At 42.7% G+C, this 23,895-nt stretch overlaps 1 protein-coding gene across 3 annotated transcripts; it reads left to right on the forward strand.

The window, feature by feature from the left end:
* Positions 1-1,536: 1,536 nt before the first annotated feature.
* On the forward strand, positions 1,537-23,895 carry LOC135526577 (NXPE family member 3-like). 3 transcript variants are annotated; one of them, XM_064955077.1, is made up of 7 exons: positions 1,537-1,901; positions 13,992-14,281; positions 15,174-15,250; positions 20,892-21,664; positions 22,155-22,222; positions 22,692-22,898; positions 23,161-23,895. In XM_064955077.1, exons 3-7 carry the CDS (start codon positions 15,185-15,187, stop codon positions 23,703-23,705), a joined length of 1,659 nt encoding a protein of 552 aa, XP_064811149.1. In that variant the 5' UTR covers positions 1,537-1,901; positions 13,992-14,281; positions 15,174-15,184; the 3' UTR covers positions 23,706-23,895. The 3 variants fall into 3 exon arrangements, with proteins under 3 accessions (XP_064811149.1, XP_064811148.1, XP_064811150.1); XM_064955076.1 differs by lacking the exon at positions 13,992-14,281; XM_064955078.1 differs by lacking the exons at positions 13,992-14,281; positions 15,174-15,250.

Below are 23,895 nucleotides of genomic sequence, written 5' to 3' on the forward strand. Positions count from 1 at the left end.
CAAAGTCTACCTACGGGTAGTGTGTGCCCATGGGCGACTTGTCTTGGTTTCCCCTTTTCACACCAGCAAAAAGAACACAGGATACACACACACACAAACAGGATATACACACAGGATACTGGTATCCGTAACAATTACTCACCCTAGACACACCCTGACCTAACCAAAATAGAGAATAAAAAGGCTCTCTATGGTCAGGGCGTATCTTAGTAGGCATTTAATTGATTGTTGACCTCAGTTTGTTATTATGGTGCAATGTTAATCAGTTCTAAGGTTACGAGGCATCTTCCCTTCTAATCGTTTACATACATAAAAGTACCTTTGACATCCAGTTTTGTTCCATTGCCAAACAGGATCTCCCCACATGTGGCCACAGCACAGTAGTAAGTCCCAGCATCAGAGAGACTGAGGTTGTTCTTGGAGAGGCTGAAGACACAGCTATGTGTAGGAGAGGGAGTCTCAGGGCTCTTCTTACACTCATCACTCCTGTTCCCAGAGGTGTAAATGACTCCTGGGTGGGATTCTCCTGATCCGGCTCGTAACCAGTACACACTGTGTTCTCCTGTACAGGTCTCAGAGAGTACTGTACACTGTAGAGACAGAGTCTCCTGGATAGACTGGGTCAGACACTGGCCTCTGCACCACGGTATGGTAGTGTGACCTTTGGTGATTCTTACCAAAATGGGATACATGTTTCGATTCTCTAATGTATCACATGCTTCACAAAGATTCTAAGAGGTCAGTTTTGTCAGCTAATTGTATACATTAATGAGGGTTTTTATTTTGTAATAACACATATGCTACTACTGGCATTCAAAAATTCACACAACACAGTGGATACGATGTGAGCTGTGTGAATAACATGTAAATGTACTAATGTTAATAGTATTTAGATAGTACGATTACCTTTCAATAGTAAAAGAGTCCCATTGATAAAGTTGACTTCATAGGCTGTTCTCGCTGCACAATAGTAAACGGCTTCATCTGTTGGGCCCGTGTTTGTAATAGCAAGTCGATACATCCCATCAGCATCAGCCTTCTCCACATTGACACGTGAATGGTTAAAGTCCTTGTGCCATACAGGCATAATAATACCTGGTGAATAAATGAGACTTTGGAGAGTGGAACCAGGCTTAATGAAAAATGGTAACATTTAACGTATGATCTGGAGCGTTTTCCTAAAATTAGTCTGATTATTTACACTCTGCTTATCTATTGAAGAAGGTATTGTAACAGGCAGTTAACCCACTGTTCCTAGGCCGTCATTGAAAATAAGAATTTGTTCTTAACTGACTTGCCTAGTTAAATAAAGGTAAAATACATAAAAAATTTCCATACTATGATGTTTGAATAATACTGTGAAATTGTGAAAATTATGATAATACCCATTTAGTGTAAGAGCTGTTTGAAAAGACCACCTGAAATGTTAGCCTGTTGTTGTGGAATGGAGTTTTGGCCTGCCTGGTGACATCACCAGGCATTTAGAAAGAGAGCTCCAAACCTCTCTGCCAATAACAGCTCGTTTTCCCCACTCAGACCACTCCCAGACAGTCCGAGCAAACTTTTATCTTGAGAAATTGCTCTTTGCTAAGAAACTATTTTTATGTTTTTTAATCGACGATTTTAATTTAAAACAATCACAGCAAGGTACTTAATTGTTACCCAGAAATGATTAGATAATGAGATTAAAACGGCTTCATTGGACCTTTTTAAATTCAGCTACAGTCATAGGGTGGATAGCTGTAGGTTGGTACACTCTTTTGGGTGGGGAGAGATGGTCGAAAACCATTTATAGGAGATCATCATAAATGTTTGACCATCCAGCACCGTCTACGAGTGCGTCAAGAGGGTATTTTTGTGGAGTAGCGCTTGTTGCAGGGTAGCCTATGACCTTTACGTCAGTAAGTACAAAATCTTTTCAAAATAATACCTGGTGAGTAAATGAGACTTTAGAGAGTGTATGGAGAATATTATTTCATATCCATTTTGTAGGTTAGGCTACTAGACTTCATGAAAAATTGTAACATTTAACATGTGATCTGGAGCGTTTTCCTAAGATTAGTCTGATTATTTACACTCTGCTTATCTATTGAAGAAGGTATTGTAACGGTTTCGGCTTGTTATTAACCACCCAGATTAATCAATTATCAAAATACGCATTGGCCTAATTTTGCATGGAATTATAGAAATCAGTAGGCCAACCTCGTTTATATTTTTGATACCTACAATTTTCATTATTTTTTGGTCTTGTTAACCTAAAAAGTGAATGTAGCCTACATTAGACATATTTCCATTGACACGGGTTTATTCGACAAAAACAATGTCGCAAAAAAAATCATTTCAAGGTCTAATAGAAGCGGCAGATAGAGGAGAAACCTTCTAAAGATCGGAAAGATTTTTATTCGTTCCACAGGGTGAATTTTTGTTTTGTAGAACTTTCTTTATTGCGACAAATGATAAAGGAAACGGTGTTTTTCGAAAAAAATGGTCATTGCGAATCATTTTGAAGGTAGCTACGTTGGGCAATTTATGTCACGGTGTAACTGTAACGTTTCACTTCACATTTCTTTTTTAAATGCCTACTGCTTGCAAAATAAACATTCAACTATACAAATAATGTTTATTTGCAGGACAAGGATTGTTCAGACTTTCAAGAATGCCTGAATTGCTTCGCCTTACTTTTGTGGTTGTCTGGCAAGTTTAACCATCCAATTGTTTCCGATCTACTGGAGTGCACGTTTCACCATGGCACGGACCGTGGCGATACGTTGGCACATTGTAATTATTAGAATATGACAAACATTACTACATTATTGCATTATATCTGTTCGGGCCTTAACGGGCTACCGGAGACATGAAACTGTGCAATTGGCCTAAATGAGTAATGGGAACACTTCGATAACCTTAGACCACCGCACCACTCAGGAGCCCTATAGAGGGATTCTTTCCACTTTGTCCTATTGAAGCACACTGGCTGATGGAAAATAATGATGTAGTATTTACAGCCACATCCATATAGGATTTGGTTTTACCTTCCAACATATATTGATGTCAAATTGATACATTTATGATGGAAAAAACATCTCGAAATGAACAGTGTTTAGCAGTTATCAAACTATATACGTTAAAGCTGCAATATGTAACTTTTTGGGCGACCTGACAAAATTCACATAGAAATGTGAGTTATAGATCTGTCATTCTCAATGAATGCAAGTCTAAGAAGCGCTAGATCTGCTCTACGTACGCTAGTTTTGTTTTTGCATCCTTTACTTTCAGTTTTCTACACCAGCTTCAAAGAGCTGAAAATACAATCTATTTGGTTATGGAAAATATATATTTCACAGCAGTTTAGATGGTGCAATGATTCTCTAGACTATAATTGCTTGTTTTATCACATTAACATAAAATTAGGGAAACTATTACAATTTTAGCAACTAGGAAATTGTCAGGATTTGGCCAGGTTGTTCCGGTTTTTGGTCACTAGATGCCCCCATTGTGATTTTTGACCTTTTGTTATCCCTTGATCCCCATTATTATTTGCACCTGTGCCTCGTTTCCTCTGATTGTATTTAAACCCTTAGTTTTCCTCAGTTCTTTGCTCTGTGTTTGTATGTTAGCACCCAGCCCTAGTATTCTGTGAACCTTTGTTACTCCCGGTGGACTCTCTTGTGGAATTCTGTTTTTGTTCTTGTTTATTTATTTTTGAGTATCTTTTGAGTTTTTTTATGCTATACCTACCACCTTGTGGATTTACCTTTTTGTCTTGGAGGATTACCTTTGTTCTCGTGGAATTTCTTTTGAGGTTGTGGAGTTATATGTTTTCCTGAAGGACTTCCCTTTTTACTTTATTAAATACACCGTCTCAAGTACTGCTGTGTCTGCCTCATCTTCTGGGTTCTGCCGAGTATTCGTTGCTCAGTTGGTTAAGTGACTGTTTCTCACTCCGGAGACCCGGGTTCGTAACCGGGTCCTGACAGGAAATGTCAGTGATTTTGCATAGTGCATCTTTGACTATGTACTACATAATTTTGCTTCACTAGTTTGTTTAAGTGATAGTTGATTGTATTGACAAGTGACAAGAATGACAAATGACAAGAAAATAATTTCAAAAGTAAACTGAATATTGCATTGTGAAAGGCAGATACTTATATTGATTATGTATCCAAATTGAAAGAGTGATTTGGTTCAGTGAACAAGTACTTTGTTCATTTGCTTGTTGTCAGTGAATTGAAAACATGCTTAGAGTTTTAAGGAAGAGGCATTTTGATGATCTGTTTAGATTTTACTGCTTATGTATAGGATGTCACCCTTCTTGCTTAGCGAGTATCGCTTCCTCCTTATTTGGCTCACACCGAGGCTCATTTCAGGCTGAGGAGCAAGTTTCACACATCCCCATGTTCTACACTTAAGCCTTGTTCACACTGCGGGTAATCTTGTTGTTAATCCCACCACAGTGTCAGATTTCAAATAGGCTTTACAGCGAAAGCACCACAAACGATTATGTTAGGTCACCACCAACTCACAGAAAAATTCAGCCATTTTTCCAGCCAAAGAGAGGGGTCACAAAAAGCACAAATAGAGATAAAATGAATCACCAACCTTTGATGATCTTCATCAGATGACACTCAAAGGACTTCATGTTACACAATACATGTATGTTTTGTTTGATAAAGTTCATATTTATATAAAAAAATCTCAGTATACATTGGCGCGTTAAGTTCACTAGTTCCAAAAACATCCGGTGATATTGTAGAGAGCCACATCATTTTACAGAAATACTCATTATAAATGTCCATAAATACAATTGTTGGACATGGAAATATAGATATACCTCTCCTTAATGCAACCGCTGTGTCAGATTTCAAAAAAACTTTACGGAAAAAGCAAACCATAAATCAATAATCTGAGACGGCGCTCAGAAAAAAATTAAATTATCCGCTATGTTGGAGTCAACAGAAATCAGAAATAACATTATACATATTCCCTTACTTTTGATCTTCATTAGAATGCACTCCCAGGAATCGTAATTCCACAATAAATGTTTGTTTTGTTTGATAATGTCAATTATTTATGTCCAAGTAGCTACTTTTGTTAGCGCGTTTCGTACACAAATCCAAATGCTCGTGCAGGTCCAGCCGAAAGTCGGACGAAAACTTCAAAAAGTTATATTACAGGTCGAAGAAACTTGTCAAACTAAGTATAGTTTTAATCTTTAGGATGTTGATATCATGAATCTTCAATAATGTTCCAACCGGAGAATTCCATTGTCTGTAGAGAAGCAATGGAACACAGGTCACTATCATGTGAAATGCGCATGACCAGGACCTGGCTCTCTGCCAGACGAGTGACTCAAACAGCTCCCATCCGGCTCCACATTACAGTAGAAGCCTCATTCAAGTTTCTAAAGACGGTTGACATCTAGTGGAAGACTTAGTAAGTGCAACATAATCAATATCCCACTGTGTATTCAATAGGGGCTGGGTTGAAAATCGACCAACCTCAGATTTCCCACTTCCTGTTTGGATTTCTTCTCAGGCTTTTGCCTGCCATATGAGTTTTGTTATACTCACAGACATCGTTCAAACAGTTTTAGAAACTTCAGAGTGGTTTCTAATCAATACTAATAATAATATGCATATATTAGCAACTGGGACTGAGGAGCAGGCCCATTTACTCTGGACACCTCTGGGCACCTTTCATCTAAGCTACTCAATACGGGTACTTATGCTTAGCTCATAGCATTCAGTAGACCCCCCTACCCACCGCCTTTCCTCAGAAATACTACAGGGGTGGTTCTCTCCAGACCAGTTTCTGGGTGCCATTGAACGTCGCACACACACGCTTCTCTCCCGCACCAGTCCTTCCTATAGCTATTAATGGTATATATGTATCTTGTTACACAATTGGTATGGAATTAATAATATAATAATATATCCCATTTAGCAGACGCTTTTGTCCAAAGCGACTTACAAGTCGGCTGGGGCCACTACTTTTACATATGGGTGGCCCTACCGGGAATCGAACCCACGACGCTTGGCGTTGCAAGCGCCATGCTCTACCAGCTGAGCCACACAACCCAACAGTGCGGCCTATTCCTATATTAGAATCCTCACCACGGGGGCACCAATATGTCATGACGTTGTATTAGTTAATGTGACGACTGTTGCTCATCGAATGATTACAAATTTCTAATTACGTGATTAACTGAATCAAGCAGTTATTTACTCATTAACCTGGGGCACCATGGGAAAAATAGTTTTTATTGAGTTTCTATTTCCCAAATTAACTCAAAAGAATATCAGAATATCGATTTTACAACAGCCGCTAATTAACCAGTTGCCGCTGACAGTCTCGTTCTGAACGTCGTGAATCTTCACGGACCCGGGTCCCACTAATAAATTCGTACCACACCAATCTTAAATGAATATTTATTTACTAAAAGCTAAAATGATGATAAAAGATACACGTAGACAAAACACATTATAGGCTATTGATTAGAACTTAGTATAACGGGCCAACACACTATGGGGTGTGTTACCCACAATGGGAATTTCAAAAGAGAGAGGAAAACAAAAACTATACAAGATAAATATACATTTGGGTGAATTTGTCAGCTATGCTATTCTAACCCTAGCCTTGCCTCAAACTGTCGCTCTTATGGGTCAGAATACAATGATGTAATTACGTGGTGATGATCACCGTTGTGGCTGACGGAAACCATTGTTCCAAAGTCCCTTTATTTCATGTTTAATGTTCTGAGGCTGGTTCTTCATAGTGACAGGACAAAGGAATTTGTCTGTGGCCTGAGATTTATTGTTGATGTTGTTGCCAGAATGTTGAATGGGTTTGGTTAAAAAATACATTTGAAGTCAGACATTTATATACATCTTGGCCAAATACATTTAAAATCAGTTTTTCCACAATTCCTGACATTTAACCCTAGTAAAGATTCCCTGTCGTAGGTCAGTTAATGATCTTTAATAATATTTTAAGAATGTGAAATGTCAGAATAATTGTAGAGAGAATGATTTATTTCAGCTTTTATTTCAGCTTTCATCACATTTCCAGTGGGTCAGAAGTTTACATACACTCAATTAGTATTTGGTAGCAATGCCTTTAAATTGTTTAACTTGTTATGGCTGCAATCCCCCTATCGGGATAAGTGTCATCAACAACAGCTAAATAGCATAGCGCTACGTTCAATAAATATTACTACAAATATTTATGTTCATGAAATCACATGTGCAATATAAGAAAACACAGCTTAGCCTTTTGTTAATCCACCTGTCATGTCAGATTTTGAAATTATGCTTTACAGGGAAAGCAATCCAAGCGTTTGTGTAAGTTTATCGATCGCACGACAAAACATTAAGTACACTTAGCATCAGGAAGCTTGGTCACTAAAATCAGATAAGCAATCAAATTAATCGTTTACCTTTGATGATCTTCGAATGTTTTCACTCATGGGACTCCCAGTAACACAACAAATGTTCCTTTTGTTCCATAAAGATTATTTTTATATCCAAAATACATCCGTTTGTTTGTCGCTTTATGTTCAGAAATCCATAGGAAAGAGCGGTCACGACTACACAGATGAAAATTCCAAATAGTTTCCATAATGTCCACAGAAATATGTCAAATGTTTTTATAATCAATCCTCAGGTTGTTTTTAAAATATATAATCGATAATATATCAACTGCAAATGTCTTTCACAGTAGGAGAGGGAAAAGCAATAGCTGTCCAAATTCTGTTGCGTGAGCAAAACTCATGTGACCATTTTTATTTTTCAAAATAAAAGCCTGAAACTATGTCTGAAGACTGTTGACACCTTGAGGAAGCGATAGGTAAAGGAATCTGGTTCATATCCCTTTAAATCCAGCAAAGGGAGGCGTTGGAACATGGAGTTTTCAAAATAGAAGCCATTTCCTGTTTTGATTTGCCTCAGGGTTTCGCCTGTAATATCAGTTCTGTTATACTCACAGACAATATTTTGACAGTTTTGGAAACTTTAGAATGTTTTCTATCCAATACCAATAATAATATGCATATATTAGCAACTGAAACTGAGGAGCTGGCCGTTTACAATGGGCACCTTTTCATCCAAGCTACTCAATACTGCCCCTGCAGCCATTTTTTATTTATTTTTTATTTCACCTTTATTTAACCAAGTAGGCTAGTTGAGGACAAGTTCTCATTTGCAACTGCGACCTGGCCAAGATAAAGCATAGCAGTGTGAACAGACAACACAGAGTTACACATGGAGTGAACAATAAACAGGTCAATAACACAGTAGAAAAAAAGAGAGTCTATATACATTGTGTGCAAAAGGCATGAGGAGGTAGGCAAATAATTACAATTTTGCAGATTAACACTGGAGTGATAAATGATCAGATGGTCCTGCACAGGTAGAGATATTGGTGTGCAAAAGAGCAGAAAAGTAAATAAATAAAAACAGTATGGGGATGAGGTAGGTAAAATTGGGTGGGCTATTTACCGATAAGACTATGTACAGCTGCAGCGATCGGTTAGCTGCTTAGATAGCAGATGTTTAAAGTTGGTGAGGGAGATACACCTGCTGGAGCGCGTGCTACGGGTGGGTGTTGCCATCGTGACCAGTGAACTGAGATAAGGCGGAGCTTTAACTAGCATGGACATGTAGATGACCTGGAACCAGTGGGTCTGGCGACGAATATGTAGCGAGGGCCAGCCGACTAGAGCATACAGGTCGCAGTGGTGGGTGGTATAAGGTGCTTTAGTGACACAACGGATGGCACTGTGATAAACTGCATCCAGTTTGCTGAGTAGAGTGTTGGAAGCTATTTTGTAGATGACGTCGCCGAAGTCGAGGATGGGTAGGATAGTCAGTTTTACTAGGGTAAGTTTGGCGGCGTGAGTGAAGGAGGCTTTGTTGCGGAATAGAAATCCGACTCTAGATTTGATTTTCGATTGGAGATGTTTGATATGAGTCTGGAAGGAGAGTTTACAGTCTAGCCAGACACCTAGGTACTTATAGATGTCCACATATTCAAGGTCGGAACCATCCAGGGTGGTGATACTAGTCAGGCATGCGGGTGCAGGCAGCGAATGGTTGACAAGCATGCATTTGGTTTTACTAGCGTTTAAGAGCAGTTGGAGGCCACGGAAGGAGTGTTGTATGGCATTGAAGCTCGTTTGGAGGTTAGATAGCACAGTGTCCAAGGACGGGCCGGAAGTATATAGAATGGTGTCGTTTTCGTAGAGGTGGATCAGGGAATCGCCCGCAACAAGAGCAACATCATTGATATATACAGAGAAAAGAGTCGGCCCGAGAATTGAACCATGTGGCACCCCCATAGAGACTGCCAGAGGACCGGATAGCATGCCCTCCGATTTGACTCACTGAACTCTGTCTGCAAAGTAGTTGGTGAACCAGGCAAGGCAGTCATCAGAAAAACCGAGGCTACTGAGTCTGCCGATAAGAATATGGTGATTGACAGAGTCGAAAGGTCGATGAAGACGGCTGCACAGTACTGTCTTTAATCGATGGCCGTTATGATATCGTTTAGTACCTTGAGCGTGGCTGAGGTGCACCCGTGACCGGCTCGGAAACCAGATTGCACAGCGGAGAAGGTACGGTGTGATTCAAGATGATCAGTGACCTGTTTGTTGACTTGGCTTTCGATGACCTTAGATAGGCAGGGCAGGATGGATATAGGTCTGTAACAGTTTGGGTCCAGGGTGTTTCCCCCTTTGAGGAGGGGGATGACTGCGGCAGCTTTCCAATCCTTGGGGATCTCAGACGATATGAAATAGAGGTTGAACAGGCTGGTAATAGGGGTTGCGACAATGGCGGCGGATAGTTTCAGAAATAGACGGTCCAGATTGTTAACTTGGGTTAAACGTTTCGGGTACCCTTCCACAAGCTTCCCACACCAAGTTGGGTGAATTTTGGCCCATTCCTCCTGACAGAGCTCGTGTAACTGAGTCAGATTTGTAGGCCTCCTTGCTCGCACACGCTTTTTCAGTTCTGCCCACAAATGTTCTATAGAATTGAGGTCAGGGCTTTGTTATGGCCACTCCAATACCTTGACTTTGTTGTCCTTGACTTTGTTGTCTGCTAGAGGGACGCCTATTCTTAAGAAGTTTTAATTCTGTGTTCCCGGTCCAAAATGACCGCCCCATTACAGCTGATTATAAAACCATAATAATACATAATATATGACCTAATATCGTGTTAATATTTTTATCAACTTAAGTTCTTGTGAACATTGCACATTTTGAACTTCTATTTGCTATTTATGGCCTGTAGGCCTCATTGACCTGAGCCCATACATTATCTTTTTTTAACTCAAAAACGAGTTGTAAGGATTATTTTGACTGTAACAAATACTCAGATGAAACATATTGTGCTATTAATCACAGACTACTTTCTGTCAAAGTTTAACAAGGACATTTGTTTCGAATCCATTTCACATGTTTAAATAGTGGCACAAAATAACATATGTTGTTTTCACGGTCAAAACTGACAGGTATGATTTTATTAGTAAAGAAAGGACGTAGGCCCAAAACTACACACGAAAACTTTACCATTTTACAAAAGGAATGTCTGAACACATTAAAGAACAACAGTAACAATAACAGTATTACTAACAATAACAAAAACATTAACATGTTCCCAATCTGTAAATCAATGGTGGTTACATTTGAAGTATTCTCATGCACATGTTGAACAATACGTGGTGGTTGTTGCATGCGCCTTGCAAATATATGCACTGCATTTATGGTACATAATGCTCGTTTTGACGTCTCTTTGTGCACACAGATTGCACCTCTTCCTTTTGCTTCTTCTGTCTCTTGCGGCCATAGATCTTGCTTCTGGCCCTTGTATATCTCTCACCAATCCGGCAGAGGATGGTGTTCGAGGAAGGTGTTGGCGCCTTTGAATGAGGGCTGCCACCATGGGTTTCCCCAACTCTTCTAGGAATAGTCTCCCCTTGAAGAATTTCCCCTGCTTCAAGCAGGATTCACCTCGATCCCATACCACAAACACGTTGTAGACTGATACATCTAGGATATTGAAGAACACCTCCATTGTCCAACGTACCGGCATCCTCTTACAAGAGTACGTGCCAGTAACCTGCAAAAGTGCAACAATCAGTAAATAAAAAATGAGTATGTACAAGTGATACTTCATGTCTTGCATAATAACTTGAAAAATTGCATCAAAGTGTTGTTTTAATTTATCACATCTAAAACATATTTACATATTCATATGAATATAATTGACTCCATATTGTTCACAACTTCAATAGGCATTTCACCAAACAACAACATGTCTTGTTTTTATGGTGCAGAAAAAACAATCTGGTAGTAGAAAAAAAGTACATGAGATAAAAAAAAGTTACAGACCTTATCAAGGTTAATCCAGGACAGCGTTGGGCTTCTTGTCCTCTCTGGTACTCACAGCGGCATCCCTGTGCATAGTTGTCATCAGGAGCACATTCTTATTTTTCTTTGGGCAGTAGGACACAAGAGTGTGTGTATCTGTGAAGGCAAATGTACAGGAAAAACGATCCCTGTCCTTGGCAGTGAGTAAGGCAGGAGGCAACGCAGGCTTGTTCCTTCTGACCGTCCCGAACATGGTAATTTATTTTCAGGGCAGCTCCTGACCAAGAGCATATGAGGTGAAGAAAGTGTTACGTGATGTTGTTCCCCTGGAGACGTGCAGTCATTTCCAGGACCACCCGCTTCCCCTGGTTCCTTTTGTGAACACCGTCAGCAGGTTTCCCAGTGTAAACCTGCATGCTCCAGGCATAACTTGTCCTGGCATCACATGCTGCCCATATCTTTATTCCATATTTAGACGGTTTACTCATCATGTCCTGTTTGAATGGGCAGCGTCCCCTAAAAGTGACCAGATGCTTTTCCACTGTGATGTCTGAACTTGGGTTATAGATGAGTAACAGGCTCTCCACCCACTTGTGCCAAACCTCTTTGATCACTGCCAGCTTGTCTTGTTGACGGCGGCCTGGTCTTGTATCACGATTGTCGAAGCGATTCACCCGTGACAACACGTGAAATGTCTGGAGTGACATAGTGGCACGAATAATTGCCCGACCAGACTCTGCATCCCATAAACTGGTGGTAGATTTGTTTCTGGATCTGTACACACCAGCCAAAATCAAGAGACCAATGTATGCTTGTATGTCTGTCCAGTCCACCACCTTATTTATTAAATACCTAAACAATCACACAGAATTACATATACACAGGATGGGTCATACATTGATTACTAATTAGGTCATGCAAAACGACTTCTCTAGCGGACGGAACAGATATGACAGCTGGTTACACAAGAAATGGGGTTGGGTGAAATGAAAGCGCGGGAAGACTGAGGAACAAAGGGTTTGGGGCTCTATCAGACCTTGGGAAGCCATGCTATCGTAAATAACCGCCCATTTGGAAAAGGAAAATGCAAGAAATGTTTACTGTGAGCTGTACTTCAATAGGTTGGTCGTAGATAGAAGGCCGGGTTGCCCAGCAGGGATCTCTTGTCCTCTGAAGAATGTCTGGTGGTAGAGTGGATACATTGTAGTACCGTCGCCGTGTGGTAGAACAGAAACTTTGTCCGTCCTTTCTAAGCCCATGTTTACAGCTGCTGCTGCTAACACAACGGCTAGGAAGTATCACTTCGTTAGTGAATAAGAGTTCAAAGTTCATACCAAATTGTTATATTATATGCTCATGCTATATTCTGGCTAGTATAGTTAAAAATCATCTCTTCAACGTGTCGATCGCCACCTCCACGTTGACATTTGACCCTCTTTACTTCTGGACAGCAGCCCTCACGTCGTCTGGAACACAATGCTAATTTCGTTAGGTTGTTGTCTCCATCTGGACAGCCGTCCTCACGTCATCGGGAACACAAATGTTACATTTTCATAAAGGGCTTATGTAGTAGGGAGAGAAGGGCGTGTTTCATAGTTCACAACCAATGTCTAATCACATGGGCGGGGCCACTGATTTGAGTCTAGTTCACTTATGAAAACCAATTCTCTCATTTTAGAAGCTAAAATTACATTTCATCTGTTCACAAATAGTTTCATATTTCAACATTTAAATTGCACAACAATTCCATGTTAATCTGATAACTATAATGTGTAGACTTTCCAAGATACAGTTTATGTCGTCCTATCGTCAGTAAAAATGTCTCAGATGACAACTGATCTGATATCATATTGTTTAATACCAATGCATATTTTCAACTGGTTGGATTGCCGAAATATGGTTCTGTTCACAACCCTTTTGATGTTACCCGACTCTCTCTATGTTAACAAAGAGGGATTCCAAGAGTCACTCTGTAGAGTACAGAGATAGGTAAGGGGGAAAGGTATTTATGGAGGGTCATAAACTTCACAAACAGGCCAACATCATGACAGGAGTACAAGGGCAAATTGAGTTATTGCACATGTGCACTTCAGAGAGAAGGCGTTCCCTGATGGAAATATGCAAATACATGCTAAAACATGCCAATAGGATCTCGCTAACTCTTGCTTGGCTGTGTCCACCCCCTTGCTTGTTCTGCACACTATGCTTATTTTTCTCCCATTGGAAACGACGGTGATGAGATATATTGAGATAGCTTACCAGTATCTTTGCTAACGTTCGTGTCACTTGCTAGCTAGCAAGCTAGCAAATTTCAGCTTCCATAGTCATGTCAAACATTGCACCTGGAATGACACACAAGCTGCATTTTTGTTTATTTGAGCTTTGTTCTATTGGTATTTACTTGGATATGTCCGTAATGATGTTGATGAGGTCTGACAGCCAGACTGCAAGGCTTATATTAACCCCCTCTGTTACAAAACAAATAGTAGCCTTCAATATAAAGTTGTTTTTGATCAAATAAAAACCTGTCACTTTGTCACTTTTTTTGTGTGCTTTTACCTGTTTTTCGTGATATCCAATTGGTAGTTTCAGTCTTGTCCCATCGTTGCAACTCCCCATACAGTCTCGGGAGAGGCAAAGGTGGAGAGCCACATGACCCTGCCAAGCCGCACTGCTTCTTGACAAACTGCTCGCTTAACCCGGAAGCCAGCCACACCAATGTATCCGAGGAAACACCGTACACCTGGCGACTGAAGTCTTCTTGCAGGTGCCCGGCCCGCCACAAGGAGTCGCAAGGACAAGGGAATCCGGCCAGACAAACCTTCCCCTAACCTGGATGACTCTGGGCATATTGTACACCTCATGGGTCTCCCGGTCACGGCAGGCTGTGACACAGCCTAGGATCAAACCCGGGTCAGTAGTGACACCTCAAGCATTGTGATGCAGTGACTTAGTACCGCTGCACCACTCGGGAGGCCCACTTTGACACTTTCACTGTAGTAATTACAGTTTCAGCTATTATGACATTGGCTCAAATCTAGGTTTTGCCTTTAGATATCGAGAAAATGAACAACAATAACATCATTCAGTTACCATGACCTTTATGAAGTATGAAACCTTTCTGGTTTAAGTGATTTTTGGATTACATAAATGCGTCAAGATTTACAAAAACTTACGTTAGCTGATGAAGATCTCCAAAGCTTGTGTTTACCTCAGACCTTATTTGTCACATTTATCTAAACAATTCATTTCCCTATAGGCGTTGGCTAACGAGCCATGGCGGAGTTAGGGCCTACAATTACTATTGCTCTCTATTGAGCCTCCAGACTGTGCCCATCTGCGTCTCCTCCAGTACGAGCACGAGCTGCAGTATATAGCTTCATGCAGGCTAGCAACAACCGTTGAATTAGCAGCTCTCTATTTTCATCACGAACAAGAGTGGTAGGCTTTACCAAACAGAACTGAAAGTGTGACCAGACAAGCAGCAAGTTGAAAAAACAATACATGCAGTCAATATCTAGCTATCTAGATAGCTAACTTTAGCTTCCACCATCCTCATGTGGTTCTCTCGAGCAGTGATCTTCTCTCCAGAGTCCGAGTAGAAAGCAAAGCATGTTGTTGATATGCCTCATCAATCCTGCTGAGAAAACTTGATAGATTCAGCTTCCTCTCTGAGAATAAACCTGACCTACATTATATATCCATTCTATTAATTTACACATTTTCATTCAGATTGGTATAATTGTGACTGTTTATTAATACTGTGCTCAAGTTCACTTTGACGTTCTCTTTAATTTACCAACAGATATATGGAGGATGGGAAGACTGCTTCAGCTACTGATATTGGCTTTGATTCTATTGATCTGCATTTATCTTTTATTTGTAAGTTCTGAAATGGAAATCATGCCAAATGTATAGACAGAGCTTCAGATGTTAAGACTGGCTTGCCATCCACAGGATCATTTTAAACATTTATTTTGTTTTGACCATTTTGAAGCTATACATTGTTTACGACAGCATTATTGATACAAGATTATACAGTGCATTCGGAAAGTATTCAGATCCTTTCCCCTTTTCCACATTTTGTAACGTTACAGCATTATTCTAAAATTGATTAAATAAATAAAAATCCTCATGAATCTACACACAATGCCTCATAAATTTTAGAAAATTAATAAATAATAAAACACAGAAATACCTTATTTATATACGTATTCAGACCCTTTGCTATGAGACTCGAAATTGAGCTCAGGTGTATCCTGTTTCCGTCGATCACCCTTGAGATGTTTCTTCAACTTGATTGGAGTCCACCTGTGGTAAATTCAATTGATTGGACATGATTTCGAAAGGCACACACCTGTCTATATAAGGTCCCACAGTTGACAGTGTATGTCAGAGCAAAAACCAAGCCATGTTGTCGAAGGAATAGTCTGTAGAGCTCCGAGACAGGATTGTATCGAGGCAAAGATCTGGGGAAGCCTACAAAAAAAATATCTGCAGCATTGAAGGTCCCCAAGAACACAGTGGCCTTCTTCATTCTTAAATGGAAGAAGTTTGGAACCATCAAGACTCTTCCTAGAGCTGTCAGCCCGGGCCAAACTGAGCAATCGGGGGAAAAGAGCCTTGGTCAGGGAGATGACCAAGAACCCGATGCTCTGACAGAGCTCCAGTTCTGCTCCAGTTTTGCAGCACACCACCATTCGGGCCCTTATGGTAAATTGGCCAAATGGAAGCCACTCCTCAATAAAAGGCATGACAGCCCGTTTGGAGTTGGCCAAAAGGCACCTAAAGACTCTCAGACCATGTGAAACAGATTCTCTGGTCTGATGAAACCAAGATTGAACTCTTTGGCCTGAATGCCAAGCGTCACGTCTGGAGAACGTAGCTAGCCAGCTAGCCCCCGAATAGCAGCACTGTTGTAACTATTACAGTACAACGGTTTGTTTTGTTTGATCGTAGCTAGCTAGCTACATAGCCGTCTTTGTATCTAAGACAATTGTGTAGCCTAGAGCGATTTTCTAGGTTAGCCAGCCAGCTATTGTCGTTCTTTTAAGTAACGGAACGCAATCAACCTTGCTAGCTAGCCAGCTAGCCCCCGAATAGCAGCACTGTAGAAACTATTACACTCGACGGAACGACTTGATTAGTGTAGTGTCAACATCGCAGCCACTACCAGCTAGCCTACTCCAGCAGTACTGTTTCATTTCAATCATTTTAGTCAATAAGATTCTTGCTACGTAAGCTTAACTTTCTGAACATTCGAGACGTGTAGTCCACTTGTCATTCCAATCTCCTTTGCATTAGCGTAGCCTCTTCTGTACCCTGTTAACTATGTGTCTATCTATCCCTGTTCTCTCCTCTCTGCACAGACCATACAAACGCTCCACACCGCGTGGCCGCGGCCACCCTAATCTGGTGGTCCCAGCGCGCACGACCCACGTGGAGTTCCTGGTCTCCGGTAGCCTCTGGAACTGCCGATCTGCGGCCAACAAGGCAGAGTTCATCTCAGCCTATGCCTCCCTCCAGTCCCTCGACTTCCTGGCACTGACGGAAACATGGATCACCACAGATAACACTGCTACTCCTACTGCTCTCTCTTCGTCCGCCCACGTGTTCTCGCACACCCCGAGAGCTTCTGGTCAGCGGGGTGGTGGCACCGGGATCCTCATCTCTCCCAAGTGGTCATTCTCTCTCTCTCCCCTTACCCATCTATCTATCGCCTCCTTTGAATTCCATGCTGTCACAGTTACCAGCCCTTTCAAGCTTAACATTCTTATCATTTATCGCCCTCCAGGTTCCCTCGGAGAGTTCATCAATGAGCTTGATGCCTTGATAAGCTCCTTTCCTGAGGACGGCTCACCTCTCACAGTCCTGGGCGACTTTAACCTCCCCACGTCTACCTTTGACTCATTCCTCTCTGCCTCCTTCTTTCCACTCCTCTCCTCTTTTGACCTCACCCTCTCACCTTCCCCCTACTCACAAGGCAGGCAATACGCTCGACCTCATCTTTACTAGATGCTGTTCTTCCACTAACCTCACTGCAACTCCCTCCAAGTCTCCGACCACTACCTTGTATCCTTTTCCCTCTCGCTCTCATCCAACACTTCCCACACTGCCCCTACTCGGATGGTATCGCGCCGTCCCAACCTTCGCTCTCTCTCCCCCGCTACTCTTTCCTCTTCCATCCTTTCATCTCTTCCCTCTGCTCATACCTTCTCCAACCTTTCTCCTGACTCTGCCTCCTCAACCCTCCTCTCTTCCCTTTCTGCATCCTTTGACTCTCTATGTCCCCTATCCTCCAGGCCGGCTCGGTCCTCCCCTCCCGCTCCGTGGCTCGATGACTCATTGCGAGCTCACAGAACAGAGCTCCGGGCAGCCGAGCGGAAATGGAGGAAAACTCGCCTCCCTGCGGACCTGGCATCCTTTCACTCCCTCCTCTCTACATTTTCCTCCTCTGTCTCTGCTGCTAAAGCCACTTTCTACCACTCTAAATTCCAAGCATCTGCCTCTAACCCTAGGAAGCTCTTTGCCACCTTCTCCTCCCTTCTGAATCCTCCTCCCCCTCCCCCCCTCCTCCCTCTCTGCAGATGACTTCGTCAACCATTTTGAAAAGAAGGTCGACGACATCCGATCCTCGTTTGCTAAGTCAAACGACACCGCTGGTTCTGCTCACACTGCCCTACCCTGTGCTCTGACCTCTTTCTCCCCTCTCTCTCCAGATGAAATCTCGCTTCTTGTGACGGCCGGCCGCCCAACAACCTGCCCGCTCGACCCTATCCCCTCCTCTCTCCTCCAGACCATTTCCGGGGACCTTCTCCCTTACCTCACCTCGCTCATCAACTCATCCCTGACCGCCGGCTACGTCCCTTCCGTCTTCAAGAGAGCGAGAGTTGCACCCCTTCTGAAGAAACCTACACTCGATCCCTCCGATGTCAACAACTACAGACCAGTATCCCTTCTTTCTTTTCTCTCCAAAACTCTTGAACGTGCCGTCCTTGGCCAGCTCTCCCTCTATCTCTCTCAGAATGACCTTCTTGATCCAAATCAGTCAGGTTTCAAGACTAGTCATTCAACTGAGACTGCTCTTCTCTGCATCACGGAGGCGCTCCGCACTGCTAAAGCTAACTCTCTCTCCTCTGCTCTCATCCTTCTAGACCTATCGGCTGCCTTCGATACTGTGAACCATCAGATCCTCCTCTCCACCCTCTCCGAGTTGGGCATCTCCGGCGCGGCCCACGCTTGGATTGCGTCCTACCTGACAGGTCGCTCCTACCAGGTGGCGTGGCGAGAATCTGTCTCCTCGCCACGCGCTCTCACCACTGGTGTCCCCCAGGGCTCTGTTCTAGGCCCTCTCCTATTCTCGCTATACACCAAGTCACTTGGCTCTGTCATAACCTCACATGGTCTCTCCTATCATTGCTATGCAGACGACACACAATTAATCTTCTCCTTTCCCCTTCTGATGACCAGGTGGCGAATCGCATCTCTGCATGTCTGGCAGACATATCAGTGTGGATGACGGATCACCACCTCAAGCTGAACCTCGGCAAGACGGAGCTGCTCTTCCTCCCGGGGAAGGACTGCCCGTTCCATGACCTCGCCATCACGGTTGACAACTCCATTGTGTCCTCCTCCCAGAGCGCTAAGAACCTTGGCGTGATCCTGGACAACACCCTGTCGTTCTCAACCAACATCATGGCGGTGGCCCGTTCCTGTAGGTTCATGCTCTACAACATCCGCAGAGTACGACCCTGCCTCACACAGGAAGCGGCGCAGGTCCTAATCCAGGCACTTGTCATCTCCCGTCTGGATTACTGCAACTCGCTGTTGGCTGGGCTCCCTGCCTGTGCCATTAAACCCCTACAACTCATCCAGAACGCCGCAGCCCGTCTGGTGTTCAACCTTCCCAAGTTCTCTCACGTCACCCCGCTCCTCCGCTCTCTCCACTGGCTTCCAGTTGAAGCTCGCATCCGCTACAAGACCATGGTGCTTGCCTACGGAGCTGTGAGGGGAACGGCACCGCAGTACCTCCAGGCTCTGATCAGGCCCTACACCCAAGCAAGGGCACTGCGTTCATCCACCTCTGGCCTGCTCGCCTCCCTACCATTGAGGAAGTACAGTTCCCGCTCAGCCCAGTCAAAACTGTTCGCTGCTCTGGCCCCCAATGGTGGAACAAACTCCCTCACGACGCCAGGACAGCGGAGTCAATCACCACCTTCCGGAGACACCTGAAACCCCACCTCTTCAAGGAATACCTAGGATAGGATAAGTAATCCTTCTCACCCCCCCCTTAATGACTTAGATGCACTATTGTAAAGTGGCTGTTCCACTGGATGTCAGAAGGTGAATTCACCAATTTGTAAGTCGCTCTGGATAAGAGCGTCTGCTAAATGACTTAAATGTAAATGTAAATGTAAATGGAGGAAACTTGGCACCATCCCTAAGGTGACAGGTAGCCTAGTGGTTAGAGATTTGGGCCAGTAAGGTCGCTGGATTGAATTCCCGAGCTGACAAGGTAAAAATCTGTTGTTCTGCCCTTGAAAAGGTCAGTTAACCCACTGTTCCCCGGTAGGCCGTCATTGCAAATAAGAAATTGTTCTTAACTGACTTGCATTGTTAAATAAAGGTTACCATAAGGCATGGTGGTGGCAGCATCATGGTGTGGGGATGTTTTTCAGCAGCAGGGACTGGGAGACTAGTCAGGATCAAGGGAAAGATGAACGGAGCAAAGTAAAGAGAGACCCTTGATGAAAACCTGCTCTAGAGCGCTCAGGACCTCAGACTGGGGTGAAGGTTCACCTTACAACAGGACAATGACCCTAAGCACACAGCCAAGACAACGCAGGAGTGGCTTCGGGACAAGTCTCTGAATGTCCCTGAGTAGCCCAGCCAGAGCCCGGACTTGAACCCGATCGAACATCTCTGGAGAGACCTGAAAATAGCTGTGCAGCAACGCTCCCCATACAACCTGACAGAGCTTGAGAGGATCTGCAGAGAAGAATGGGAGAAACTCCCCAAATACAGGTGTGCCAAGCTTAGCATCATACTCAAGAAGACTCAAGGCTGTAATCCCTGCCAAAGTCGCTCTGGATAAGAGCGTCTGCCAAATGACTTAAATGTAAATGTAAATTTAAAGGTGCTTCAACAAAAGTACTGAGTAAAAAGTGTCTGAATACTTATGTAAATGTGATATTAGTTTTTAGTTTTAATACATTTGCTAACATTTCTAAACCCGTTTTTGCTTTGTCACTATGAGGTATTGCCTGTGTAGATTGATGAGGGGAAAAAACGATTTAATCAATTTTAGAATAAGGCTGTAACTTGTCAAAATGTGGAAAAGGTCCAGACGTCTGAATACTTTCCGAATGCACTGTGTTAGGAGTTTTGATGGGGTAAGACAGTTAAACTAAGCTCAAGAGGTATTAAGGTACACTTTATATGTGCCTCTAGGCTTTAGTCAATATATTGATTAGGCCAATAGTTTGTTTGGTGATAAACAGATTCTTTCTTTGTCTCACTTTAGGTATGTCAATTCAACCAGTGCCTGCTGAATGTGTCACCATCCAATCATCTCAAATACATCCACACTAGCTTCACAAGTCATAGTGGAATCACCAACAGGACATTTACACCAACCAATGACTCCTTAATAAGTAAAGAGGAATGGGAATCTCTGCTCACAGAGCTACAATGGTCATTACCGCCTGTTGTCCTCTTATCCACAGCTGAGGCCACAAACCCCACTAAGTGTTCATTCTCTGTTGTCAACCCCAATTCAACCCACACAGTTGGAGGGTTTATAGATGTGATTTTGATAGCTAGAGATACTAAAAACAGGATCAAAACCTATGGAGGGGACTTTTTTCAGGCCAAGTTGTTTAATTCAGAACTTAAGGCCAGTACTTATGGAGCTGTAACAGACCACTTTAATGGCACCTACACTGCCCGTCTGGCCCTGCTTTGGCCCGGACCTGCCAAGGTGTCCATCCGCCTAGTGCACTCTAGCGAGGCCGTGCAGGTACTGTGTAGGCAAAGGGAACAGGACCCAGATAAGGTCTACTTCCATGGCTACTTTGAGGAGGGTGGCAAGCAGGAAACGGTGATGTGCAATGCCCAGAGAAGTCCTCGGCTGGTGGGGAATGACACACAGTGTTGCTGTGAGTACAGAGAGCCAGTCACTGGGGAGACCTGGTTCTGTCGTCGGCCATCTTCCCTGCCTTGCCATGCTTTGACCTACCACAGCATGGGCGGTTACCAGGCAGTACTCTCCAAGGTGGAAACGACCCTTCTAAAGAGGTAGATACAGTGTCTTCAGAAAGTATTTATACCCCTTGACTTATTCCACATTGTTTTGTTACAGCTCGAATTGAAAATGGATTAAATGGATTTGTTTTCTGACCCATCTACACACAATACCTCAAAATGACAAAGTGCATTAGCCTATGTTAGCTCAAACGTTTCGAGTGGGACCAATCAATCCTGTAGAGGTTAATGATCATTTGTAATGTGTAATGTATAACAGTTTGATTTGCTTGGAAGGTTTCCCATTTGAAATTTCCCTTATTGGAATTAGGTCAGACCAGCCCACATTCAATCGTTAGTGATTGAAACCATTATAATATATATATTTCTGGTGTGAAACATGAAAGTTTCTTGCAGCAAAGATGTTGAAACACACGGCACAGTAGCCACGTAGTAAACAGTGCTAAGAACAAAATCTCAAGAAAACACTTTTGGTTACAACGTTTGAAATGATTGTAAACTAACAGTTCCTTCTTCTCTGCAGTTCCACAAACATTATTGTACCAGGTGACGATTCAGCTATCGATGTCCAGCAACAGGACACTGAAATCCGTAAGTTGTTCCAAACTACTTCTCCTTTGCTAAACTTATGACCCAACAGCCAAGTCTGACATAGGCCTAGCTAATTGACTGCAACTCACAAGACTTTTGCAGAGACATCCATGTGTGTTTCTCACAGCTTTGACTTTCAGAAAAAATATATATGAAGACATAACCACAATGGTTGCTTCAAGGTGATGCAAGTCCTTTGCCAGTACAATTTGCTTTGACGACGTCACATTACTTGTTTAATCTATCTCATTTGAATAATTTATATTCATAGATGATATTAAAAACATTTAAATTAATCACATGATTAGTTGTGGGATTATCACAATGAATGTCAAAATGAGAATATATAAAAACATTTCAAATGAATCACATGCTTTAGCCTAACGCATATGATTAATTATTAACCCACTGTTATCTATTAACCCCATGTTGTTCTAACATAGGCCTGAAAGTATTTTTCTCTCTCTAGGATCACAAACAAAATGTCGTCCTGGTTTGCACACCTCAGTACCAGCTGGATTCTACCTCCAGGATCACTGGACATCCCTGGTGTGTGACTCAAAATCCTTTCCCTCAGCTAAACTGATATCTGGATGCCTGAAGGACAAACAGATCCTTATGATGGGTGACTCCACTCTCCGTCAGTGGTTCGACTACCTGGAGGAAACTGTGCCAAGTATGATATAGTTTGTAATCAGTTTATTATGTTAATATGTTTGTAGTCAAGTCCATGTGTTCAAATGGGTTTACATGGGTTAATAAAGCTTTGGCCAGGCAATTATGCAACTGGTATTGTTGAATGCAAAGACACCCATGTAAGTCATGGTATATGGCAAAAGTGTAATAATAACTTTTATAACATCTTTCTTTAATCCGTATCCCAGCACATTGTTTGTCTGAATTCATATATTTGCATCAAACTTATGATCCTTCTGCAGCATTGAAACGCCTGAACCTTCACACATCAAGCAAATCGGGCCCCTTTGAGGCAGTCGACACCCAGTCCAACACCCGTATTATCTGGCGGGCCCATGGGATACCTATACGGACAAGCAAGACCCCCTGGGCTGACCTTCACTACATCGCCAGGGAGGTGGAGGGTATGGCAGGGGGTGCACACTCTGTAGTGGTCTTCACCATCTGGGCTCATTTCACCACGTACCCACTGGCTATGTACGCACACCGTCTGGCCGTCATCCGTAGGGCTGTGGCGTCGCTCCTTAGTCGATCTCCCACTACTCTGGTAGTGATCAAGTCAGCCAACACGGGCTACAAGGATGTGTATGGCAGCGACTGGCTCTCCTGGCAGCTCGACATGGCACTCAGGGAAATTTTCAGGGACTTGCCCGTGGTCCTCATCGACGTTTGGCAGATGACCTCCTGCCACTATTCTCCGGACAACATACACCCGCCCTCTGTGGTGATCCAAAATGAAGTGGATCTCTTCCTGTCCTTTGTTTGTCCACAGTCTAAAATGTTGTAGTCATGCCTGTAATAACATTGTGCCTTACTGTATACAAAATGCTGTCTCCGAAAGAAATCTACAGTATATTGGAAAAGGGATTGTAATGTTAGGAAGATAATTCCTTTAAAAACTGTTTGCCTTATTCAAAATGAATGTAAAGCTTTTCTAACTGGCCTTATTTTAAAATAAAAACTACTTTAACTATGAA

This window comes from Oncorhynchus masou, chromosome 32, assembly GCF_036934945.1.
Source record: "Oncorhynchus masou masou isolate Uvic2021 chromosome 32, UVic_Omas_1.1, whole genome shotgun sequence".
Lineage (NCBI taxonomy): Eukaryota > Metazoa > Chordata > Actinopteri > Salmoniformes > Salmonidae > Oncorhynchus > Oncorhynchus masou.

Coding starts and splice junctions, on each gene's coding strand:
- LOC135526577 (XM_064955077.1), top strand. CDS start 15,185: ATGGGAAGACTGCTTCAGCTACTGATATTGGCTTTGATTCTATTGATC. Junction 21,665..22,154: donor GAAACGACCCTTCTAAAGAG/GTAGATACAGTG, acceptor TCTTCTCTGCAG/TTCCACAAACATTATTGTAC. Junction 22,223..22,691: donor GCAACAGGACACTGAAATCC/GTAAGTTGTTCC, acceptor TTCTCTCTCTAG/GATCACAAACAAAATGTCGT.